The following is a 26,783-nucleotide window of genomic DNA, read 5'->3' on the forward strand; positions in this document are numbered from 1 at the left end:
AACATACTCATTATAAATAAGAAGGCTGTGATTAAGAAATCATTTTTAGGGGCCGGCCCTGTGGCCAAGAGGTTAAGTTCACATGCTCCGCTGCAGCAGCTCAGGGTTTCGCCGGTTTGGATCCTGGGCACGGACATGGCACCACTCATCAAGCCATGCTGAGGTGGCGTCCCACACACCACAACTGGAAGGACCCACAACTAAAAATTCACAATTATGTACCGGGAGGCTTTGGGGAGAAAAAGGAAAAATAAAATCTTAAAAAAAAAAAAAAAAGAAATCGTTTTTAGAGAGAAGAGCTTTCAGAGGTAGAAGCTAGAGTGGCATCAGCAGCACCACTCACCTGACAAAGCAGGACACGGCTGGGGGCGGGGCGGCAGAGGTGGGCTTCACAAACTTCAGGTAATATTTAGAATAGAAAATGCCCTCAAGAGAAGGCGGAGACAAATGCGTTTCAACTCCATGTATTTTATTACTTTAAGTGAAACATTCATCTTCATAGCACCAAGAGCAAATATGAAAAAGTATATAAAAGGAAAATTCGTCTCTAGAGTAAGAATATGGAGCCTGGTTAAATACAACTGGGACCCGTGTGTTTGGCTATGCTCAGAAGGCTGGTTCTTCCTGTGAGCCAAGTGGGAAAGCATACACATCACAAAACCATTACTTATAGTTAAAAATGTAAATGGCCTTGAGGTGGCACTAGGGGCTAAAGGAAGGACAAATCAGCAAGGTCCTCCTCTCCTGGACTTGCAAAATGTAGTCCAAGAAAACAGGGCAATAAGACTGTCTTGGTTAAAAACAGCGCCACTTCTCCCCCCTTCCTAAGTTATATAACCCTGACTAGCTGTGTTGGTGTAAGAAGCCTTTCAAAATTCCATATTCTAGCTACATGCTTTATTTTGAAATTTAGTATGAAAAAACGTTCTTTCCACTCAGAAGCCCTAAATTGTTAGGCGGGCTACGATTACTTTTACTTGAACAGAGTAGACTCAGCACAATAGCTCTTCCACACTAGATAAAGAACACACACGTCGATGATGTGCAAGTTGCACACTGGTACAAAGGGACTCCCTCACCCCGCCTCATGCTAGTCTCTCCACCTCAACAGCTGAGATATCTACCCATTTCATAGATATGCTGTTTTGTTTTTAAGTAGATAGCACAGTATGGACAAAGCATTTTGAAGAACTCCTGGATCTGAAAGGAGTAAATACAGCAGGTAAGTATTCTGTCCATGATGGACTATAATCAGGTTAATATAATACAATCACAGACACAAAGATGAGCTGGTATATAGTAATGACTTATTGCTCATATAATAGGAATAAACCAACATTAGGGGAAAAACTGAATGTATAATTAAATTTAAATATGTTCACGACTACCACCCAAAGAGCAAGCTGTTTTTAGTGGATCAAACTGAAGCCTTGATTAGTTTAATTGGAACCAAATGGAAGTGCTGTTATATACTCCTCTGCTCGCAGGGAATCTTCGAAGAGAAGTTTTCAGAACAGCAATTGTGTGAAAACACATTAGTTTGTTGAGATATTCAAAACGTAAAGCCAGTCGAGGCGGCTATTTCTCATGTCGTTTGGACCATGGTGCTAAACCTTTTTTTTTTTACCTTTTTTTCCTCTTCTTAGATCCTTTCTTAGCTTGTTGCTACCTTGAAAATGGTTTTCTTTTGCAAGATTCTCTAGATTTTTCACAAGTATTTTTACCACTCTCTCCAAATACCAATCCTGAGACTTTTTTAAATTTCTCAAATTAGTAGTAGAACTGTAGTTTTCTTTTGATCTTAATAACAAAAAGTACTTCCCAGTCTCAAAATTATTTCAAGTGAGATTTAACAGTTATTTCTGAGAAATCTCAATTTTAATCCCTTTCTCTTCTAAATTTATGTGGCTACTTACTGATTATTTCCTCCCAGTGCCAGCAAATCTTTCTGAAGTATGCAGCTAATTTTGTCCAAAATAAGCTGCCACTCCTCTCCTTTTTCAATTGCTTACCCAGGTATCTTTTTCTGACCCAAAGCTGATAGGCAGCTGTAAGGGCACAATGAGAAACTTCCTTTGAGGAGGAAGGTGTATCAGGATAAACAAATCAAGAGACGGAAATATCTCACAATTACATGAAATATGACAAAAATCTTCATTTTCATGTAATGCCCTAGAAACAAGATTGTACAAACTTCAGGGTTAAGTACTACTTAATTCTAAAAGGATCTATTATAAATCTACTTCCTATTTCATAATACGTGTGAAGGTGAAGAAGTACAAACTTCGGGGAGTACCTGATAATCCGACGGCATCACAGGCCCGCCTGAGTTGGCGCCAGAAGGCCCCAGCCGCGGTTTCTTGTTGGGAGGCACCTGGTTGAGGCTGGAGTCCTGACTGTGCTGCAGCCCTGCTCCGGCGCCCCCGGCCCCAGCCCCGGCCCCTCCTGCAGTCCCGTTGGTCTGGGTGCTGTTCTGCTGTGGTGGGGGCGCCTGTGGAGGGGCTGCTGCCTGCTGTGGAGGGGCTGTGGGCTGCTGATGTTGGTTCTGCTGTTGTTGCTGATTCTTGTAAGGAAAAACAAAAAGCAAGCTTGGTATGGAAATAAATGAACAGGAAATCTCTTTCATTACTTGATATGCACATGTGACTGCTGACCAACCTGGAGAGTGACCTATGCCGGACACCAAAGTGATGGGAATGACTAGAGGATGGAGCAGCCAGGGAATACAGCATCCCCAGAGGTCAAAGTACTGAGCCCTGAATAGGACTCATCCTCTGAAGCTCATTTAGATTGCAGACTAATCCTCCAAATCACACAGACATCCCACTGAAGACCATAAGCACACAGGAAATGGTTCTACATTCACTAAACCAGCTCTACTGGTCTTTTCGATTACGACTTTGGAAAAGTAGAGGAGTGTGGGGAGGGGCCTGATTATCCAATTATGATCAAAGGACAGAATGATGCTTTGAAAAGCAGCCTGCAGAAAGGGATGGTAATGACACTGAACAAACAGAAAGGACAAGAATTAAGAGTCAGAGAAGAAAACAGGCTATAAAACAAATCAGGAAGTTCATTTATCTGTAAGCTGATTATATTTTAAATTTCAAAGGACACCTACAATAAAGTGAATACATACTTGATTAAATAAAAGGCAGTTAAATACATAGGAATTATACTTCCCTAAATTCTCTCCCCCCCCCCCCCCCCCCCCCCCCCCCCCCCGCCTTACTCTCTGGATGTGAAAGTGTCCCATGCAGGCTATACCTTATCACCTTTCTCTTCAGGTTCATCTTCATTAAGGAATTCTCGTTTGGGGTATGGAATCTGGCAGCCAGCAAACACACTAAAAATCATTAAAAAAAAAATATATATATATATATATCATGAACTAAAATCTACAATATCATTGACCTTTTTAATTTAAAATTCCTCTTTTTTTCCTTATTTCCTATTCTTCATCTGTGGCTGGTGTTCCCCGGATGCCTCCCAACACAACTTAATCCAAGCAATAAGAAAAAAACAATTAGTTGTCTGAAGTTTGACACTAATTGCTACTTTCAACAAAAAATCTTAATCGCTGTTAGCTAGCTGACATTTTTGACAGAGACGTCTCTCCACACAAACTTCATCAGCACTAAAAATAACTGAATTTGTATTTGTTTCAACGATGAAAATAATTTTTTTTTTTTTTTTCAAGAAAAGCTGGCCCTCTAATAAATCCGAGCACCATTTGTATACATGGGTGTAACAAGGCTGGGGAAAAACAGGAGTTTGGTAGTGCAGTGGACACACAGAATTTTACATTCTGAGTTCCCTATGAGATTGGTTTAAACTGATCTGGCTGATGGATCTGTAAGAGTCCCATCTGCTCTCAGCTTTAGTTTTTATCTGTAAAACTGATTAACAGTCATTCCTAAAATACTTGTTTTCATTCACACCTCTCTACAGCTTTGCCTATTTCAAAATATAGGACCTTTCTCTTCAGTAGTTCTTCTCTGGGGTAGTGTTAATGAAGAAAGTAAAATACTTCAGTAACAAGTACTTTTCTTGCTTCCAGCCACCATCCGACATGCTCAACCTGGAGCAAGGACAAAGCAAAGGTAGGATACGCACTCTAATGTCGGCAAGGGGTCCTCCTGGAAATAGGGATCCTGCAGAGCCTGCTCTGAGGTAATTCTCTTGGTTGGATCCATAGTAAGGAGTTTCTGAAGCTGTAGGAACCCATAAGTTGAGAGCACATGAGAAGGCTGTTTGCAAGGCAATGTTTTGACTTTTGTATTAATGTCTAACAGGATTAACATCAGATGCCATTTTGTATAGCTCACTGCACTATGAGCATACCACACACACATATGTGAAACTGGCAGAAATCATTAGCATTAAATCCATTATGGAATTTAACTTATTTTCTGCTAAGTCACTAGAAAAAATTAAGACGAGAAGTCAAGGGTGATATCTCTAAAGAAAAATATTTAATTTTGCCCCAGCATCCACCAATTTCTTCATCTTCTAACGAGGAGGAATACCTGGGACAATTCCATGGGAAGTGGGATGAGGTGAGACCTGTGCTAGGGATGTGACTGCCTAGTCTGGGAGAGATGCACCTACCAAGAGGAACACTTTGCTGTCAGGCTTGACCTTGTGTTTCTCCATGTACTTTATGAGGCTACTGTTGGCATACCTGCAAGGACACAACAATTACACATCATTGGGGAGACTCACACCATGTATGTTTTTTAATGGAAAGCTCCAAGATTGGTTTTCCTATAAAGCATGTGTTTACACCACTGTTTTTTCCTGATTAAAAAGGAACATGTAACCAAATATTGGTAAATGTGTGAAGAAATAGGAATTGTTACACACTGCATGTGAGAGTTTATATTGTTACAATCACTTTGGAAAATAATTATGCATTAATCATTAGAGTTGAAAATGTAAATATCTTATGACCCAGCAATTCCTTTCCTAAGTACATACTGTAGTCTAACAGATATCCACCAGGATATATGGACAAGAATGTTTTTAGCAGCATTTTTGTAATAGAAAAAAACTGAAAACAACCCAAATGTCTATCAACTAAAGAATGGGTAATTAAATTGTTATATATTCACAGGATAGGATGTTATACAATAGTAAAAATGAATACAGAGGTTGAGTGGGGAAAAAAAGCAAATTGCAGAAGAAAATACACAGTATGATACTATTTATATAAAGATCAAAGATATATTAAACTGAGCAATAATTTATTTAAAGATACATACATATGAAGTAAAACTATAATGAAAAATGTGGTATGATAAACACAAATTCAGAAAATAATGGCTACCCTTTTGGAGGGACGTGAATAGGAAGGGAGGGTACACAGAGTACTTTAGTAATCTTAGTAATGTTCTGTTTCTTAGGTTGATGAGTGACTGGATGAGTACTCACTTTACTATTCTAAAGAGACTACATATCATATTTTCACCATACATATTCTTTCCTATATGTGAAATATTTTAAATTAAAAAGGTAAAAAATAGGTAATGTATGTTCATGGCAGAAAATTTAGAGACTATAGAAAAGTGTAAAGAAGAAAATTAAAATCACTCATAATCAAGCCTTTCAGTGATAAAGAACCACTGTTGAGATTTTGATAATTTTTCTTTGGCATTTTTTCTATGCATGTATATATGATACAAACACAGAAGAATTTTTTTTTTGTTTTTATAAAATTGGGATCATACTAAATGGATTGTCCTAACATTTTTCACTTAATATTGTTTCATAAACTCTTTTCCTTGTCAAATGCTCTTTAAACTTATTATTTGTAGTGGTTGTATATCTCCTACTGTTACTGTTGTTTGTTGTTTGTTTCACAATAGTTATGAGACGCAGGTCCTTCTAGGTGAATCTGGTATACATTGTAGGGAGACAAGACTGCATAGCAGGTGAGAATCAGAGACCCCTGTGGGACCCCAACTCAGTCATTTACCAGTTGTGTGATCTTGGGCAGTTAGTTAACTTCTATGAAGGGTTTAGATTCCTCATCTGAAAAGTGAGCTTTATAATTATACCTAGCTTATAGAATTGTTATAAGGATCATATTGAGACAATGTAGGTATAGGACTTAGCACCATGCGTGGCACAGAGTAAGAATCTGGTTTGCTATGTGTGGCTGCTCTGCCTGCTCTCACAGGATAAATTCTTGGAATTATTAGGCCAAAGGGTATGTATATTTCAAAGCTTTTTTTCATGTGCTCTAGAACCTTGCTACCCAAACCTGGCCCTCAGATAAGCAACATGGGCACCTAAGAGCCTGCGTTAGAAATGCAAATTCTCAGGTCCTGTCCCAGATTCTGATTCAGAATCTGCATTTTTAACAAGTCCTCCAGTTGATCTGTAGGTACATTAAAGTTCGAGAAGCATTCATTCTCACCAGTAGCATACAAGTAAGAGTGCCCATTTTATTATACTCTTGCCAATACTAGTACTTTCATTTTAAAAAGTCTTTGCCATGTGTGTAAATTAAAAATTTTTTTTTTCCTCCAATACCAGGAACATTTTTATTGGCAAGGTAGCCACTAAGTTTGGTAATGGGAGGAAACTGTTATGTAGAAACGGAGTCTCTCTGTTTGTCTTTAATCTTTACATTGATTCAACTCATTTCTTGGGTTAACTCCAGATTCTAGGTTATTCGTTTCTATCGTAATATAAAAGGTCTTGACCCTGAGAAATCCTTTTTCTCAATTCACATTACGTTTTTTCTTATCTTTCCTAGTATTAAAGGTAAGCTGAACTGTTTGTCACACAGTGTAGGAGCTGAACCATTTTCAAAGTAATTCAAACTCTTTATAAACATTACGAAGCATTTTATCAGACCAAGTTTATTTGAATATTCAGTTTTTAAAGTCAACTTAATGATTTCTTTTTAATTCTCTTTTCACCTTGCCTTCTAATGAGCCAATGAGAGCTGACACTCTGGAAAGATTACAGAAACTTCCATTGTTAGTCTTTCCAATTCACTTTGAGAGAACTTTTGAGGCTCTTTTCTTTTTATCTGATATAATGAAAATAAGTTATTCTTTTACTCTTTATGTCCTTTGAAATAATATTTTCTGGAATTTTTAAATTATATTTTACTTTAGTAACTTATATGTATTGTATTCAATTGAGCTGTCAATAAATCCTGTTTTGTCCTGCATATTAGGAACCTACTTTTGTGCGGGTAGCATTGTTTGCTTAGGAAGTTTGAGTTCTTATCTCTGAACTTTCCCTATTACTTTTCTAACTGAATTTTACTTATCTTTTAAAATTTATGTCCTAAATTTTATTTCTGGTTATTGTGAACACTATCATTTTATGTAAAAATTTTCCTTTGGTCTTTAAATACTAAGTTAAATGTTAAGTACTTTCATTAATTTTCTCCATCTTTTATATTATTAGAGAATCTTTAATTATGTGAATTGCTTTCATTTAATACCCATTTGACAAGTAACTAATGAGTATGTCACTAGGCACCAGGCCCTGGGGATATATATATAAGCCTATAAAACAGACACAATCTATACTGTCTAGAGGAAAGGCAGATAAAGTACCCAGCAGCTGACTAGTACAAAATGCTCAGTGCTGAGAGCAGCAGCACAGGATGCTATACGAGCGCAAAAGGAGCACCTGACTCAGACCCAGGAGGTCAGGGAGGCCTCATCAGGCAAGTGACGCCTAAACCAAGACCTAAAGGAAAAATAGGAGTTAATCTGATGAAATGGGCGAGAGGAAAGTACATCCCAGACTAAGAGAACAGCATGTGTAAAAATCCAGAGGTCAAAGAAAGCTCAGGGTTTTTAAGATTCTTAAAGAAACTCATGATGTCTAGGCTATAGAACACAAAGTGGAGAGTGGTTTAGGAGATGAACTTGGGGATGTAGAAGCCAAAGCTTTGTAAGCCGTACTAAGGAATTGAGAGCAATGGCGAACTAAGAGCGAGGAAGAGACCGACAGGATCAAATTTGCTTTTGGCAATGACTGCAGCGTAGACAGCGAGTTGGAAGGAAGACTGGAAGCAGAAATACCACTTAGGAGGCCACTGCAGGACTCCAGGTGAGAGAGTGGTCGTCTAGACTTTAACAGTGGCAGGTAAACGGAGAGAAATACAAAGTTTCAAAGGATATTTAAAACAAAGAACTGACTAAATTTACTAATTGTGTGGACGCTGGGGGGTAAAATGGAAGAGAATGAGGTAGAAGAAGGATCAGGCATATCTTTGGGTGGAACAACTAAATGAATCACGGAGCCATTTCCTAAGATAGGAAATACAGCAGGAGGGGAGGTTTAGGAGGATAAACGATAAGTTCAGTTTTGGACATTTATTTTGAAGCATTTATGGAATACTCAAGTTGGGATTCCATAAGGCAATTAGATAAATGGGCCTGAAACTCGGAAGAGATCTGAGTAGGGTGTATAAATTGGGAGTTATCAGCATAATTGATGGTAAATTGTGGCCACCAAAATCATGAAGACTGCCTGGGAAAAATGTCTAGAGAGAGAAAAGAGCCCAAGAGAAACCCTTGAGCAGTATCGATGCTATTTGTAAGAGATGGACAGGTGTTGCATGAAAGCAGAGAGCATTAGCACTGCCCTTGACAAGCATGGAAGAGGCCCTCGAGCCTGACAATGGGCATCTGACCATGGTTTTGTTAAAAAAAGATTGAGGCAAAGGACCCTACCAAGGACTGTGTAACAGAGGGGCCAAAAATGATTAGTGCCATTCTCTGCATCTCTTTATGATTCTGCTTTTGTTCTTACACAAGCCATCCTGTCCTGAAATTTTTCTAAGTTGCCCAAAAAAGAACCTTTTCCACCTTTTCCTCTAGGCGCTCATATTTATAACAAACTCCTCTCATGCTGTCATTTCTACTCTCCTCTCATTTCTCCTCAACATACATGGCCCCACCAGTTTCTTTTACTCAGATCCCAGGCCATGTGTCCTTCCTTCTGTCATCCTTCCTGGTTGCCTGGCCCAGCATTTCAGTCACCAGTCATTACTCAGATAAAGATAAAATCACAGTTGTGGCCTTGAACTGAGCCCTTTATCACACTAAATCAGAAGAGACATTTAAACTACCTATTGACCTTTACATTCTTAAAGTTTTTAAATACTGCAGCCTAGGCCTGGCGTATATGTTAACAACATCTGGAATATCTTCTTTAAATCATAGGCATAATTAGTGTACTAAAACCTAAGTTTCTAGTTTAAATAATAATCTATAGCTTCTTTTTAAAAGGATTAATTTAAATATTTGCATTGAAGTTACTACTTATATTTAATATGGAATTACTTACGTTGTTCTTCTAAAGTCTTTTTGAAGTGTGGGGTATTCTGGCATCTTTCTAATATCTTCCCAGTCTTTATCTTACAAAAAAATATTAAATATTGTTATAGGAAATAATGCGTTACTTTTATCAAAAATCTCCTAGTTATTATAGTTTAAAAATATATATACAAAAATTCTTAAAATATGCTTTTGAAAAGGAATTATTTTGAAATATGACTCAAATATTATTTTGAAAAGGAAAATAAATTACCTGCAGGAAACCCCATGACACTAAATATCCGATCTAGTTGATCATGATGAAAGGGATTGCTTGTTTTTATATCTTCCTGACGACAGTGAAAAATAGGTTCTGAAGTCAACAATTCAGCAAATATGCAACCTATTGCCCATATATCTATGAAAGAAGAAAAACACATTTTTGCATACACTTATCATATTTCTTTGGTTATAATTTCTGGGTATAATCACAACCCACATACAAACATACTTTTCACTGAAGCAATATACAAAGTACAATAAGTGTGTTAAGAAAACACATATATGAGACATGGAATAGCTATATCATCACATAACAGATTGAAAGCCAAACAAAAAACATTTACTTACAAATTTCCTGATGAAGACAAGCTTGGAAAACTCAACTGAGTAAGCAATGAATTTACTTCCGATTTAGGCAAAAGCCTTTCTAACCACTGTTAATAATGTGATCACGGAAGCATTCAATTGATAATCTAATTCAGAGCACAATACTCAAGATCTGATAGACTAAAACAACATCATCACCAAGTCTGGCAATGCATTCCCTTAGAGCTATCAAATGCATAACGATAGAGCAGAATTTCTTAGTTGCAAGTCTTGACTGACAGACACTACAGATCACATAAAATGATTTGGAAAAATTCAACTTCTGTCTGAAAGACTACCAACTTCAGTTTTTTCAACAAATTGTAAGGTCTAGAAGCTGATAAACACACCAGTAGACACCAGTAGAGACAGAGGTTATCTAAACATATTCACTTAGATGCTGCCCCAACCCTCTAACACCCCAGGATCAAGTTAGGCATCTTTAAAAGTTTTATTAACTTTTCAAATCACCAGTTAAAGATAATTCTATTTGGATTTTACACATTCAAAAACTGTAATCTAGATTGAGACTATAATATTATATTCACAATGCTTTGCCAAATGTACAGGTGAATTAATTTTTGTGAGATGTATATTCACACTTGCTCACTTAAATAAATGCTGTTTAATAAGTATTTTTTAAAAAGATGATAATGCACAGACTATGATGTAGTATAGAAAAGTACAGTGTTTAGTAGTCTACCACATGTGGGAATCACATTCTGTAAACAAGATAAATATGAAGAAAATAAAATTATATCCATTAGCTAGAATTAGTGTTGGCATGCTATTATGTAAAACAAATTGCCAAGTGTAAAAAAAACCATACAGTAATGTCTCACATATCTGACTCCATTCAAGAATGGATTCCTTCCACATAAGTTAGCCTTTTGGATAATGGGAGCATATCCCTTTAATAACCATTTTTTTATTACATCATTACCTGTCATCTTAAGAGGCTATAAAATATAATTGAATCATTCTTAATGACACAGGAGGATCATCATCATCATGAACATCTGTCACTAAAGAGTGGAGTAATAACATTCTTCAGTGTCTACTTCTGAATTCTTTTCTCTGTCCCACGTCATATTGGTGGTCACTCGTGCCCCTGATACGGCTGTCTGACAATCCCGTCTCTCTTCCTGAGGGCTGCCTCTACTATGCAGTCGACTAGGACCACTACTGTATGTTGCTGGTCACACCAATTCCTGATTTGTCCTCTATTCAAAGGACAGGAGTGAGGATCTAGACTTCCTGAGAATTGCTAAGAGAAGGAACCTTAGTGTAGCAGGCAGTGTTAAATTCTAGGGTGTCCTCTCTCATATTAGCCTCTAATTTTAAATAGTCACCTGGGTCCTGTCCTATCTATACTCATTTCTCAGCTCTCTTTCCTCTATCAATGACTTGTTCTCTTCTCTCTCTCTCTCTCTCACATACACACACACCACCACTCCCCTCTCCCACTAAATGTCACTCCATAAACCTCCACTGATATCAAATCATCAAATTCTCTTTTTTCCATGCTCTGAATAGAAATAATATTCATTTCTGACACGAACCAGGTATGGAAAAGAGTAAGAATGAGTGAAGGTGTTTATTTATATGTCTGCTATGTATATACCTCAAGCTTATTCTTTTTCTGTGTCAACTTTTTCCCTAACTTCTATCCAGAGTGGATAATTGAGACTTGACTAAAATCAGAAATTAGTGATTAAGGTTTTAAGTGGTAAATCTCATTTACTGAGCAAGTAAGTTACAAGCTGGTTAAAATTCAATTTCGGTTCTCCTTATCCTGAGGAAATAAGAAATATAGTTGGTTTCCAATTCATACTCAATTACCTTTATTTCCAAAAAAATACTTCCATTTTTATTTCAACAGTATAGCAGGTAATCAGAAAATATTCATAAAACTGTGCTTCTCAAAGTGTGGGCTGTCAAAGTGTGTGGACAACGTACAACAGGATCACTGGTAGATGTTAAAAATGGGCCTTACCATGGATCTGCTGAATAAAACTCTTCGAGAATGGGACAGAATTTGGTGGGGAGTCAGTTAGTTTAACAGAAGGTTTTGAATTTGCCTTTTCTTACTGGAAATCTCCCTTCTAGATATGGCATGGATCAGTGCACGGTAAGAGCCCAAAGCATGCGGATTTCTGCTGTTATCACATCCTCCACTCCCTACGCCATGCCCTGGCTTATCTCACCGTCAATACTGTTCTAAGGTACCACCTGTTGCTTCCAGCTAACCCTCCCCCTTTCTCTGGCTTACTTTCAGTCTCTTCCTATCCTCAGGTGCCTTCTGCGATTGTCTAAGAGATTTCATTGTTCTCAATAGAGAGACTTAATAGCAGAAAAACAAACACAATTTTAAAAGTCTCGAAAATACAGCCCCTAAGTAAAAGTCAAGTAGAGCCAGGCTCTGATTTTAGCTCTTCCTTCTGAGGACCACTCCATTCTTTCCATTGCTTCCCCCAGTTCTCCTTTCTTCCCCCTTCACAGACAGCTGCCACTGCCAGTTGCTGATAGTGTGGCGGTGGCAGCCTTTGAGGTGGGGCCTGCCTGCGGGCTCAACCGCTCAGGGAAGGGTCTAAGGTCACTCTCACGGTCCTCTGCTGTCAAACACATACTGCCTCCCTCACCGTGCTGAGGCCACTCATAGGCTTTTCCACGAATTTAACACAATCCTGCAGCAGTATTTATGAAGTATTACAATACTCCAGTACCGTGCTGGCATCTCAATCCCTGGACAGAGTAGAAACGCGGTCTGGGTGTCTGAGCTTTGCAGAGATCAGATCTCCTGATGAATGAGGATACTACTACATTTAAATTTGTGTTTTCCTTTCAATCCATGAATAGGTTAATTGTCAGTCTAATCTTTCCAAATGTAAGAACTTCCTTCGTAGTTCTTTGGGCGCCACTAGGTTTTTCATAAGCTGAATAGAGAAGGGATTGTGTTTACTTGTCTATTTTTAGTAATATTATACTTTTAGTGCATTTGTTAATTAGAACTCAACAAAAACAGCTAAATACAGTCAAAATTGATTATTAGTCTAATGCCAGTAAATAGAAAATTCAACAAAAGGGAAATTTACAGAAATACACTTAGCAAATGTAGGTTCCTTATGGAACTAGCCCTTCACACTAGCAGTACTACTTACTCCCTCCCTAGCCTCTCTTTTCACCTCCTTTAAAGAAATCTCTAGGGGGCCAGCCCTGTGGCATAGTGATTAAGTTCAGCACACACCTCAGCAGCCCAGGTTCACAGGTTTGGATCTTGGGAGCAGACCAACACCACTTGTCAGCCATGCTATGGTGGCAACCCACATATAAAGTGGAAGCAGATTGGCACAGACATTAGCTCAGGGTAAATCTTCCTCAGCAAAAAGAAAAAAAAGAAAAGAAATCTCTAGGTTTGAGGTGGGCTCTCTCTTTCTGACTCCCTCAATTCACAGGCAGGCCCTCTGAGGACACTATAGTGACCAGGTAGCAAGATCTCTGAAGGCCCTGTTCAGAATCAGACTTTAAATCCTACACACAGTGTGTTTATAACAGGTTTTCTTACACAGATTTTTTTACTTGGTGAGATGGCAAGATGCTGAGCACAGCTAATCTGCCAGACTGTATTTCCTCCCTTAATGGAGAAACTGCCATTCTGATCACTGTAATGGCAAGAGAGAAAGATCGCTCATATTATTTCTTGCATAGGAAAGGACTGACTGACTAACTTTTCCCCAAAGAAAAGGGGCTCTCTCCAACATCACACTACTCCCATTTTCCTTTTTCTTTTTATGAAGAAAACAATTCGAAACCTCCCTCTAGTTCTTCTGATCAATAGTAGTAGGTAAGTGCAAAATAAAACCTGCATGTTATTGTTTCCATAGCAACTCAACTAGAGAGGATCAGACACTTCTATTCTCTGAAAGGAAATACTTCCTTCTTTTAAAAGAACCGTCTTCTCCTACATAGTTAAAAATCCACATCTACCACAATGTAAAATCTGGGAATACAGAAGACAACAGGACTTTTATAAAGAAATGCACATCAGTTTTTATAAAGCAGCTTTATTATTACACCATTTGGTATGTATGATAATTCAACACTGAGATAGTCAATCATTTTAGACTAACTTACCAATGGCCTTTGTATAGTGCCTTGCACCAAGCAAAAGTTCTGGAGCCCGATACCAAAAAGTCACAACTACTGGATCCAAATCTGCTAGTGGCTTTAGAGGAGAATTGAATAATCTGGCAAAACCCATGTCAGCTAAAAAAACAAAATAAATTAATATAAAACTCAGTCTGGCATGCTATTAGAACCACGCAAGGTTGATGACAGTAGCCACTAACCCACCTCATGAAGCAATCCTTCCCTCCCTTTCCCACAAGCAGTCTGTACCAGGTGCCACATCTCCCCTTCTGAGCTAGCTGCTATTATTGTGCCTATTTTCCTGAAGAAGGAATTGAGGCTTAAAGATATTCTGACTTGCCAAAAGTCAAAGAGCTGGTAAGCACAGAGTCAGAATTAGAATCCAGGTCTGACTGCAGATTCCTGGCCTTCAGAGACAGTCACAATAATATTCTTAAATATTTTTGTAATCAGAAATAGTCTAAAAGTTTCCCTGATAATTATGACTTCTGTATGACTCTGTATGCCTATACATCTAAAAGCTGATACATCCTAGTTCAGTATGTGCTAGAGTCAGCTCTTACGGACTCACAAGAGCCGATCTGTACACATCTCTTCCCAACTCTGTTCAGTGATGTCATGTTGGTGACTTGAAATTGGCTATGGTGGGAGTATTTACATCATGGGAAACAGCAAATGCTACAGATTGGGGCTTTTTTCCCTCAGAGAGCTGGTTGTTATACAGTTACCAGCACATCACATACATGTTTCCAAGAACATACATAGAACACATAAGAGAGGGGGCTGGCCCTGTGGCCAAGTAGTTAAAGTTCTGTGCACTCCACTTCTGTGGCCTGGATTTGCAGGCTCAGATCCCAGGTGTGGACCTACCCCACTCATCAGCCATGCTGTGGAGGCATCCCACATACAAAGTGGAGGAAGATTGGCACAGATGTTAGCTCAGGGCGAATCTTCCTCAAGCAAAAAAAAAAAAGGAGGAGGATTGGCAACAGATGTTAGCTCACTGTGAATCTTCCTCACCAAAAAAAAGAACACATAAGAGATAATTTGTTATAATTCAGCACTTAACAAAGATGTATACCAAAGCTAACAGATTTAAATATCAGAGGTGTACAAAAGTAGTAAAAACAATATTTGCTACTATCATAAGGTCCTGGAGACTATCTAATTTTCTTAAGATTTCATACATAACAAACACCTTATATCTATAAAGCACTTTAGAGTTTACAAATGGTTTTCACATACATCATATATCACTTTATCTAATCCTCATAAAAACGTTGGTTTAATAAGCATTCTGTTCTCCACTTCTGAGATGAAGAATCTAAGGCCCAAACCAGTTAAACGACTTGCCCAAGGTCACAGGGATAGTAAGTAAAGATGCCAGTACTCAAATAAAAACCATGTTATAATTTAGCAGCTACATTCTTAACCACTGATATGACATCCAATAAATGACACATAGGATAACTGCATGTCACAAATGCAAAAGCACAAGAATGCTAAACCTCTGTGATTTGAAATATATAATGTACACAATATATTTTGAGTGTATAAGGGGCCCCAACGTACTATAAAATGCACAAATAGTACATTAAAGTTCCAACTTTAGAGAATCATTTAATCTAAAACTAATATGCTATGATATAACATACATTACAATTTTAATTTACAGCGATTTTGTTTCTTTATAGTATGAATAATTTACAAGACTTCCTGAAAACGCTTTGGCGAACTCAGGTCTTAAAAAATAAAGCTGTCCGAGGAAGCTTATGCTGATGCTTACTCTTTCTTAACTAAATTATTGCCCTATAGCAAACAAAAATATTTGAAATCATTCTACCAATATTATATCTACTTCAAAGCACTGCCTTATAGATTTAATAGATGCTGACTGTTGTTGATGGTAAAGTAATATGATGGAATGCTGTCTCACACGTTAAAAAGCATTTTATTTTTAAATAAAGGCTAAAGCCAGTATTACTCTCCTTATTCTCTATCTCCTTAGTTTTATTTATACCACATCTATTCACTGTCAGATGAAATCAAGGCCAGAGGAAACAATAAATATCCTTAAAAACACTTCCTGTCTATTGTATGAACTTTAAAGGAGTTTTAAACCATTTTTTAAATAATTACTAATTTAGACAAAAGGTAACTAGCCTAAATGTTACTAACAGTTGTTTTCCTACAAATTAGATTATGTGTAAAATTGCTCAATTCAGTGGATAGCGGTAGTAAAATTCTGGTGTGGGGCTAATTAGGCAGGATCAAATGACAGAAAAGTAGCAAAAGCTAATGTCTACCACCAAGGAGCTGGCAGGAAGATGAGATGACAAAGTACATGGACAAATAAAAATAAAAAGGATAAGAACTGTAAGAATAAAGGAAAGCTGCTACTGGTTTCGACTGGTTTCGACTGGGTTCGAAGTCCCTTGAGGGAAGGGTCTAGGTCCCCTTCATGGTTTCATCGGGAACAGTGTTTGATAAACATTTGTAGAAGTCGACTAAACCGAAAGTGGAACTTGAGCTGGATCCTGAAGGATGAATATCGTGAATGGTGAAGAAGGCAATAAGCATTTTAGGTAAGGCCTGGGAAGCCTTTAGGTTGCCGGAAGGGAAAGGCCCAGACACAGGGAGAGCACAGTGTATTTTCCATTCGACTATGCTTTTCTTTTCAGCCAAAAAAGAACTGTATTAAAGTGTTAAGCATGGGCATCAGGGCATTACTAATTTTTAAAAAATAATGTGCTATTAAAACAAAACTTAAAAGCAACTTAATCAACTACATTAATCGTTCACTAGACTTTTATTATTGATTACTGCTTACTTTTAACCCTAGTTTTATCCCTAATCTTGGACAGAATTACAATCTTAAAACTCTTAACAGTAAGGCAACTACCTGGTCTGGCTAGAATACAGAATTTCTGTTGAGGAGTAGTAGAGAGATTCGGGAGTAAGAAGCAGAAGACATTAAGTTTGGGTGACTGGGATAAATGTGATGATGGGTGCAAACAAGGGAGAGTATAAGAAGAGGTGATGAATTTGGTCTGGAACAGTGGAGTACAGGTTGCCAGCAGGACATCCAAATAGAGATAAAATTTCAGCTAGGGTGAGAGACTAGACTGTGAGATCCAGACCTCAGAGTCATTTTCATTGAATCCAAGATTTTGAGGCCACAACTTATCAGTTTCCTAAAGAAGTAACTGTAGAGAGAGGCCATGTCCCAAGCCAGTGCCTAGGGTGTCTTCAAACGAAAGATTACTAGCAGTAAGAGGCAATAATGAATAAAATACAGAAATAACAGCAAAAGCGGTAGATAGAAAAATAGAATTATATGATGTCATAGAGACCAAGGGAAAAGGCAGTCCCAAGGCCAGCCTGGTTGGAAGAACAAATGGCTAAGGCAGTAAAGGAAAATGGTGACTAAATACAGGCTGCTAGATTTGCTTAAGATAGAGGTTATGAGTGTCCTTTCAGAGACCAGTTTCGATAGACGGATGGAATTAGAGGCCAGATTATAAAAGATTAGGGTGATTGGAACAAATGGATAAACATCATGTGTTCCAATAGGGGCGAAAAAATAGAACAATGGTAAAGAAAACAAAATGGATATGAGATGATTTATTTTAAACTTGGCAAGAGGATGACGAATGTTTAATGGTGAAGAGGAGAAACCTGAGAGGGAAGAATGGAGAAAGTGTAATGTGAGGAGCTTAAGCAGAGCAGGAAGGAATTTAGAAGCTAGGAAGGAGACTAGATAGGATTTAGGCAGGAGGAGTCGCTCTTTCTCTGAGACTGTTTCAAAGGCAGAGCTGTGCTGACTAAAAAGTGGTCAGTAAGGTCACGCTGACAGCTCTGATATCACCAGGCAGCAATGTCTGTATGGAAAGAGACTCTCTCTGGACTTGGAATTCAAGTCCTTCCTTTGAAAGGCTGAGCAAGCCACAACCTTTCTAAATCCAGCTTTCCAATCTGTCATATCTACTGTAGAGGGTGATTGTGTAAAATGAGTGAGGTAACATATGAAAGCATCTATCACAGTGGATAGTAAACTGCTTATTTTACGGTTTCTCACAGGGAGGCACCATCCTTCATCTCCCTTTTGCTTTCACTGGTGTCTAGCAAAAAGGTCCTCAATAAATGCCTGCAAGAAAGAGAGTGTAAGAGTGGAGAAGAACTAGCGAGGAGAGGTGGAAAGGGGATGGGCAGGGAAAGGGGAGGAGAGGGCAAGGGGAAGGAAAGCAGCTATGTGGTTCTTAATTAACATCCACAGAATTTCTGAATGACTCTGAAGCTCAGTAAACGCAGCGTCGAGGTTTAGGGAGAGAGAATTTGGTTGAGAACAGCTTCTTCAGGAACTGGGCTAGCAAATTAATCGAAGAAGTAGAAAACCAAGCAGCAGGGCAGGCTCGGCTGAAGCAGGACGGAATGGATTTGTAGGAGGTCAAGTCAGCACAATTTTGCATCACCCCGACCTAGCACAACACATTCTAACAGCAAAGAAAGCAGGTTGATGAAACAAAATTTATTTTAAAACCCTTCTAAAAAGCAATGAACATTAAATAAACGTAATTTCAATGAAAAGAAATTGAATAAAGCATTTCTTAGTTCATTTTCTCCCCAAATGTGTCATAGGTATAAATAACGCTGATCTCTTTTAGAACCTTCAGGGTTGCAAAGGAAATTTTAATATACAGTTAAGACTCCTGTCAGTGCCTTAATCTAAGACAGGCAAGTAAGAGAGTCTATAAACATACATATTCACTTGGAAAAGATGCGTTGGTACCTGTCACAGGGCACACAGTGGGTGGGAGGCAGTAACACGTGAAGATCTGTGCATATTAGCTGAGGGTGGGAGGGACGCATTCAGGGAAAGAACATTCAATAAAGCTGAGGAAGAAGTAAGATTCAGGGCATTATGTTTGGGGTGACTATGGAGGACAGTGACAGTGACATGAACACACGCTTGGGATAGTGTATGGGAATGAATTTTTTGTGGGCTTCCTTGTCAATTCCCAGTGATGCCTCAGTTTGTAATTATAGAACCTTATTTTGGAAATAAACCCAAGGGTTTTATAAACTATCTATCTACATTTCCCAACATCTTTTCTAAAAATACTGAGGAAGTAATTTTAAAATTAACTACTTAAATAAGAGTATTAAAAAGGGAAACCATCTTTGTAGTCGCTTCAGTTTCTTAATAAATTATTTTAGGAATAATTACCTACCTATTTTGACTCTCCCCCTCTCAGGACCTTCTCCCATTACTAGGATATTTGCTGGTTTCTAGAAATAAAAATAGAGCATTCAAATTACTGTGCTTATTCTTTTGACATGCTCTAAAATGTACAAGAGTTCTTATAATATGAAAATATCACTTCTGTAATTTCATCAAAACTATAATCGAATATTAAGCACCCTCGACACAGTTAAAGCATTTGACATACTTGAAGTTAGCACTAACTTTACATAAACATCCTTGCCATGGAAACACATCTTATTTTCAAAATTATATCATACAAATAATTACAAAGGAATCAAAACTATCATTTCTATTTGCCCCACAGAAGTAATGAATATAGTAATTTAAAAACTTGCACAAATTATAAATTGTCTGCTTGTTTCCCACAACAAAGAGTCTTTGTGGTTGAAAATTTTCATAGAAAACCTCAAACCACAACATAATTACCTTCATTTAAATGAATCAAATGGAATATTCCTTGCTAAATATTTCTAAACTACTGTAAGAAAACACAATAAACATTCAACAGACTCCATTAAAATTCATATGCCTTTTCAGCTATAGTTCATGCAAAAGTGAGAAATTCTAAATATAATTTCAAGATGTAGGAAAATAAAAATCAAGGTTAATACTGAGCTATATAAAGAAAAGAGTAGGCTGAAAATGTAACCACCAGCTTTTTTTTTTTTAAAGATTTTATTTTTCCTTTTTCTCTCAAAGCCCCCCAGTACATAGTTGTGTATTTTCAGGTGTGGGTCCTTCTAGTTGGGGCATGTGGGACGCCACCTCAGCGTGGCTTAATGAGCGGTGCCATGTCCGCACCAGGATTCGAACTGGCGAAACCCTGGGCCGCCGAAGCAGAGTGCAAGAACTTAACCACTCCACCACCGGGCGGGCCCCAAACCACCATCTTTTAAGTCATCCTCATTTGTAGGCATTTGGAAACAGAAGAAGTGTGGAGCCAGGTTTTTGGGCAAGTAAGTCACCTCTGGAAACTCTTTGGAGAGAAAATTTATAATTCATTTATCCTATCAATGAATATATTTTTAGTGTCTTTTAGGGACAAAGAACCATGCTAACCATGCTAAGAATTAAGAGGAATGACAAAAGCACAGTAAACCAAGTTCCTAACTTCCAGGTGCTCACTAAATAAGTAGAAAGAAAAATCAGAAGCTTAGTATAATATTAGAAGCTAGTGCTATGTATGAGTTATGGAGAGGATTGAGGTCTTGGGTTAGAGGTTAAACTAGATTACTTTTAAGATTCACTTCCAGGGGCTGGCCCCGTGGCCAAGTGGTTGAGTTCACTACTCTGCATCTCTGGCCCGGGGTTTCACCGGTTCGGATCCTGGGCATGGACCTGGCACTGCTCATTGAGCCATGCTGGGGTGCGTCCTACATGCCACAACTAGAAGGACCCACAACTAAAATATACAACTAACTATGTACTGCGGGGCTTTGGGAGAAGAAAGAAAAAAGAAAGAAAGAAGAAAAGGATTCCCTTCCAATTTAGTGACTCTTTTTTAAGTTTCAATGAAAACAATAAGCACTAAAAAAATAGTTCAAAGGAGGAAGTGATTAGGGTTTCCATTGTTAAGGGAAATGTTCATTGGAGATGGGGGCAGGGGCGGTGTCCATTATCCCAATCCTGAAAAATGGACAGGAACTAGCATGGCAGAGTAGAAAGGCAAGCACACTGCAGGAGGTGGAAAAGGCTACGAAAGAGGTAAGCTTAGGAGACAATAAGGAGTCTGACTTGACAGAAACCAGAGGACTCATGTTGGGGGTAGTAGAATGAACGCAGACTCTGGACAGTCTTAGATGCCAGGTGAAGTCATCTGACCTTTATACTCCAGGTAGTGAGATTACAGGAGGGGGGAAGTGATAAGGGCTTTGTCCAAGGTCTTCTCAGCTGAAACGGAGAGGCAGGCATGGAGTTGAGTAATGTTTTAAAGGAGAAATTAACAGCACTTTGTGACTAGTTGAAGTCAGAAGATTAAGACAAAGGTTGATAAAGATTTCATCTAAGTTTTGAGTTTCTGTGACTGGAAGAATGATGGTGCCTTTTATATGGAAAAGTTATGAGAGGTACTGGTTTGGGAGGCAGAACCACAAAGAGGAGATGACATAGTGAGTTTGAGTAATGTGAGATGCCTAAATCATACTGGCCAGGGGAATAGCAATAGGAAAATTTGGATTTGGAAGTTATTATCACTGGAGTGTGATAATTGAAGACAGGAGACAAGATTAGTTTACCATCAGAAAGAGAAAAATAGCATCGGACAAAAACCAAACCTTCAAAATTCAAGTTTGACAACTATTTATCAAAGATCCATTATGTATAAAACATTATACTGCAGACTTCTAGGAAACAAAGAGAAATAAGACACAAAGCCCTTGACTTAAGGAACTTAAAATCTAGGAGGGAAAGACAGACAGACAGCTTTTTAGAATAGAAGGCAGATTACAAAAAGTACCAAAACAGCAAAATAAAATGCCAGAAATAAATGATTCTTCTTGGAAAGTATAAGGATAGTCTTTAGGAAGGAGATGACTTTGGATGAATTTAAGGATGACTATGATTTTGATAAGCATAAACAAAAGAATGACTTTTCAGGGTCAGAAAACCCTATAAATAAGGGCATTGTCATGTTAAAACACAGACATGGCATAATGGGAGAGCCTGTAAGTATTTTGATATGACTAGAGCATAGAACACTCAGTGCAGAAATAAGACTGGAAACTATGTTGGAAATAAAATGCCACATTTAAGAAACTAGAATTGATTCTACAGGCTAAGCCGAGACAAGATAGTGAGATAATCAGATGTATAGTTAGGGAAAAAAAAACTCTGGTAGCAATGTGAAGGAAGAATTGGAAAGGATGGATGGACCAAAAGGTAGAGACAGAGAGACCAGTTGGAAGTGGGCTACAATAGTCTAGAGAAAAGTAAAGGCACTCTACTCACGACAGTGGTCATGGAGGGACATATAAGAGTATTTCAAGGTAAAAGCTCAAGACTTGGCATCACTCTTTTACACTACCCTCTCCACCCTCCATAGTCATTGAGTGAGCACATATTAAGTATTAGGTAGTGATTTACATGATAGAGATACAGCAGTAAACAAAACCATGAAAAATCCTTGCCCTCATGGAGCTTACATTTTAGTGGAAAGAGAAAGGCAATAAATAAACAAATATACAGTACGTCAGATATTGATGAGTACTGTGGAAAAAAATAAAATAAGAAGAATATAAGAGATTTCCACATCTGGTATTATGGCTGACTAGGTGCTCTGAGGGACCCTGCCATTACAGAATAACAGCCGCATTCCTTGAAGGGTCCCTCATCTCACAAGAGATTGGGGATATCTACAACAACCTCCAGCCCCACCCCAAATAACCTATCCTTGTGACTGGAGAATGAAGGAAAGGCAGGATGAGCCTGAGGGCAGATGCCAGTAACACACTTCAGTGGGAACATTGAACCTTGGGCCACCAGCCAGGTAAAGAAGCTGAGCCTGCTACCCTACAATGAGCTAAGACTCTCAAAGGGACTACAGTAAACCTAGAGCTACCAGTAGAAGCAAAAGGAAACTTTCTCTGGAGGAAAACTTCCTAACTTATGTCTAAGGACTAAATATATTTTCCTGCTAAAAGCATATTATTTCCATATGAGATTAAAAACAAAATCCACTCATACACTCTTTACAAGAGATCCACCTAAATAGAAGGACCATAAAAGTTGAAAGGCTATTAAAAGATATATCAGGGGGCCAGCCCCATGGCCAAGTGGTTAAGTTCACATGCTCCACTTTGGTGGCCCAGGGTTTCGCTGGTTCGGATCCTGGGCATAGACCTAGCACTGCTCATCAGGCATGCTGAGGTGGCATCTCACACAGCAGAGCCAGAAGAACCTACAAGTAGAATATACAACTAGGTACTGGGGGGATTCAGGGAGAAGAAGGAGAAAAAAAAAAAGGATTGGCAACAGATGTTAGCTCAGGTGCCTATCTTTAAAAAAAAGAATAGATGGATGGATAAATTACAAAATAAAAAAGATATATCAGGCAAACTGCTAAAAGAAAGCTGGATCAACTATAGTAATGTCAGACAAAATAGCTTTTAGGACAAAAGCATTATTGAGAGTAGAGATGGTCACTTTATAACAATGCAAGGTTCAACTCACCAGAAAGAGGCAACACTCCTAAACTTGTTACATGCTTGAAACACATATAGAGCAAAAAAATTGATATAACTTCAGAGAGAAAAGACCAATGATAATACACTTTTCTCAATTAGTGATATGTCAAGCAGACAAAAGATTAGTAAGATAAAGACTACCAAAGACACAATGAACAAAATTGACCTAGTGGACATATATACAACTTTTTATCCAAAAATTAGAGAATGCACATTTTTCTCAAGCACACATGGAACATTTATAAATATTGATTCTGTACTAGCAGGTCTCTAGAAATTTCAAGGTATTATTATCAAACAGACTATGTTCTCTGACCACAATGCAATTAAGTTAAAAGTCAACTACAAAAGTATAAATTGAAAACAAAATACTTCCAAATCACTCAGAGGTAAAAGGAGAAACTATGAAGAAATTGAAAATACTCAGAAATGAAATTAGGAAAGTACTATCTATCAAGACCTGCAGGATGCAGCTAATGCAGTACTTATAAGGGAAATTTATAGCCTTAAATATTTATGTTAGGAAGGAAGGAAGGCTGAAAATAATCATATGCCCAAGTTAAGAAGTTGAAAAAAAAAAAAGCTCAACAGAATAAACCAAAAGAAAGTAGAAGCAAAAAGATAAAGGTGAGAGCAGAATCTATGAAGGTTAGAAAGATTTAAAAACCCTATGAAGAACTTTATATCTATTAATTTTAAAATGTATGCAAAACAAAACGTAATCTACAAATTGACTCAAAATGAATTAGAAAACCTGAAAAAACCAAGAAGTGCTAATAAATTGAAACTGTAGCTAAAAATCTTCCTACTGAGAAAACACCAAAGCCTAGATGATCATAGAGGCAAATTCTCCAAATCTTCAATGACAGGTTGTTTCAATCTTTCTTTTTCAGAGACTAGAAAAAGAAAGAATGCTCCCAACACGTTCTAGAAGGCCAGAATAACCTTGACAGCAAAACCAGACAAAATATGAGAAAGAAAAATTTCAAGCCAACCTCATTCATGAGGATAGATGAGAATATACTAAAGAAAACATTATTAAGCCAAATCCAGAAACAAAAATGCCACGGTGGCTTAACATAAGAAAATCTATATGAATCCATCACCTTATTAACAGATTAAAGAAGATGATATAATCATCTTGATAAAGGCTGAAAAAGCAGTTGATAAAATTTAATACTCATTCATGATAAAAAAAACTCTCAGCAAAATAGACTAGAAAAAACTTCCTTAACCTGACAATGTGTATGTACCAAAAACTAAGAAGGAAACATTGGAAGCATTTCCTTTAAAATCAGGAACAATGCAAAGATACCCACTATTACAACTTCCAAATCAACTTCTCAACTATAAGCTCAGTGCTATAAAACAATAATTAAAGCCATATGGATTAGAAAGGCAGACACAAAACTACTGTTATTTGTAGATGATATAATTATCTACATAGAAAACCCAAACTACTTACAGACAAATTATTAGCAATAGTAAAAGATAGTTTAGTTGGATGTCTGGCTAATTGAATAATATGAAAAAGTGAACTATATGTCTACATACCAAGAAAAAAAAAACCGACAACAACTAGGAAATATAATTTTTCAAAGGCAACATTTCTATAGCAACAAAAAAACTATAAGGTGCCTAGGAATAAACATATATCAAAGGATATACAAGATTTTTATACAGAACACCTTGAAACTTTATCTTAAATGACATTAAAAAGTCCTAAATTAAGAACCCATGTTTATAGATAAGAAGACTCAGTATAGTAAAGACATAAATTTTCCCCATACTTATCTGTAAATTTCAATCAAAATTCCTTAATGGCTTTTTTCACGGAACTTGAAAAGCTGATTTTAAAATGTATCTGGAAGAGTGAAGAGCTAAGAACAGCGCCAAGATACTCCTGAAGTGTTACGGGTAGGGGATAAGAAGAGGAACCTGGCTCAAAACATGATATCAAATTTATTTTAAAGCTATGTAATTAAGACAGTGTGATACTGAGAAAGGGACAGACAAACTGGTCAATGGGATAGAATGGAGAACCCAGATGGAACCATGATACTGAAAGAAGACAAACTTCAGATCAGTGGAGAAAGGTGGAACTATTCAATAAATGGTGTTGGCACAACAGGTTATCCAAATGGGGAAAAAATAAATAAAATGAATCCTCACCTCACCATACACACATCAGTTTCAGGCAGATTAAAGACGACTTAAATGTGGAAAGCAAAACTTTAAAACTTTGGGGGGGGAATATAGGAGAATATCTTTCTGAGCCTGAGGTAGGGAAGAATTTCTTATACAAGATATGGAAAATAATCATAAAAGACAAGACTGATAAATTTGGCTATTAAAATAACTTTCAATCATCAAAGATAAATAAAATTTTAAAAGTACAACCCAGCAGAAGTATTTGCAACATACATAAGCAACAAAGATTTAGTATCCAGAATAAGGAACTCCTACAAATCAACATGAAAAACAACCTAATAGAAAAACGGGCAAAATGTCTGAACACACATTTAACAAAAGAAGAAACATGTTTAACCACTAAGCATAAGAAAAGATGTTCAGCCTCACTAATAATGAGGAAAATGCAAATTAAAATCACAGTGATATACCATTTTACACCTAGTAGACTGGTTAAAAATTAAGAACTGTTGAATAGGAAGTGGGTCAGGGGGAATTCCAATACATTGCTAGTGGGAGAATAAATTGGTGTAACTTCTTTGGAAAACAATGTGGCATCATCTTGCAAAATTGAACAATTTCATACCCTTTGACTCAGTAATTCCATTTTTAGATACACCAGAGAATATTCATAGCAGCACAGTTTTTAATACAAAAAAAATCTGGACACAACCCAAATTGCTAGCTAATAGGAAAATGGAGAAATTAATTGTGGTACAGTCACACAATGAATTTTAAAACAGCAGTGAAAATCACTGAATTATAAATAAAGGTAAAAAAATGTTCAAATCTTGGCAGCATTATGTTGAGTAAAAGAAGCAAGTTTTAGAAGACTATATACAGCAGGATGCCATTTTCACAAAACTTAAAAACAAGCCAAGCCAAAGAATATACTGTTTAGGCATGTACACAAATGTGATAAACCTATTTTTAAAAAGAAGTTAATAATAGATTCAAAATTCAGGATATTTATTACCTCTTCGGAGGAGGCAGGAAGATAGGATGGGGGAAAAATCATAAATAGAAACAAGCATTTGGTAACGTTCCAATTATGGG

The 26,783-nt window shown here is 37.4% G+C and overlaps 1 protein-coding gene and 1 pseudogene across 7 annotated transcripts in view; one reads left to right on the top strand and one right to left on the bottom strand.

The window, feature by feature from the left end:
* CDK19 (cyclin dependent kinase 19) overlaps nt 1–26,783 on the bottom strand; it is a 162,614-nt gene that overhangs the window by 4,767 nt on the left and 131,064 nt on the right. For all 7 annotated transcript variants that reach the window (XM_023650922.2, XM_023650926.2, XM_023650921.2 and 4 more), the window contains 8 exons: nt 19,322–19,379; nt 14,076–14,207; nt 9,568–9,711; nt 9,325–9,394; nt 4,612–4,684; nt 4,117–4,214; nt 3,268–3,346; nt 2,297–2,563 (listed from right to left, as the gene is read on the bottom strand). In XM_023650922.2, the coding sequence (XP_023506690.1) occupies nt 2,297–2,563; nt 3,268–3,346; nt 4,117–4,214; nt 4,612–4,684; nt 9,325–9,394; nt 9,568–9,711; nt 14,076–14,207; nt 19,322–19,379 (921 nt within the window). The remainder of the gene's footprint in view (nt 1–2,296; nt 2,564–3,267; nt 3,347–4,116; nt 4,215–4,611; nt 4,685–9,324; nt 9,395–9,567; nt 9,712–14,075; nt 14,208–19,321; nt 19,380–26,783) is intronic.
* LOC111775538 (U6atac minor spliceosomal RNA) lies at nt 8,587–8,679 on the top strand (annotated as a pseudogene).

The sequence above is a fragment of the Equus caballus genome, chromosome 10 (assembly GCF_041296265.1).
Source record: "Equus caballus isolate H_3958 breed thoroughbred chromosome 10, TB-T2T, whole genome shotgun sequence".
NCBI classification, from domain to species: domain Eukaryota; kingdom Metazoa; phylum Chordata; class Mammalia; order Perissodactyla; family Equidae; genus Equus; species Equus caballus.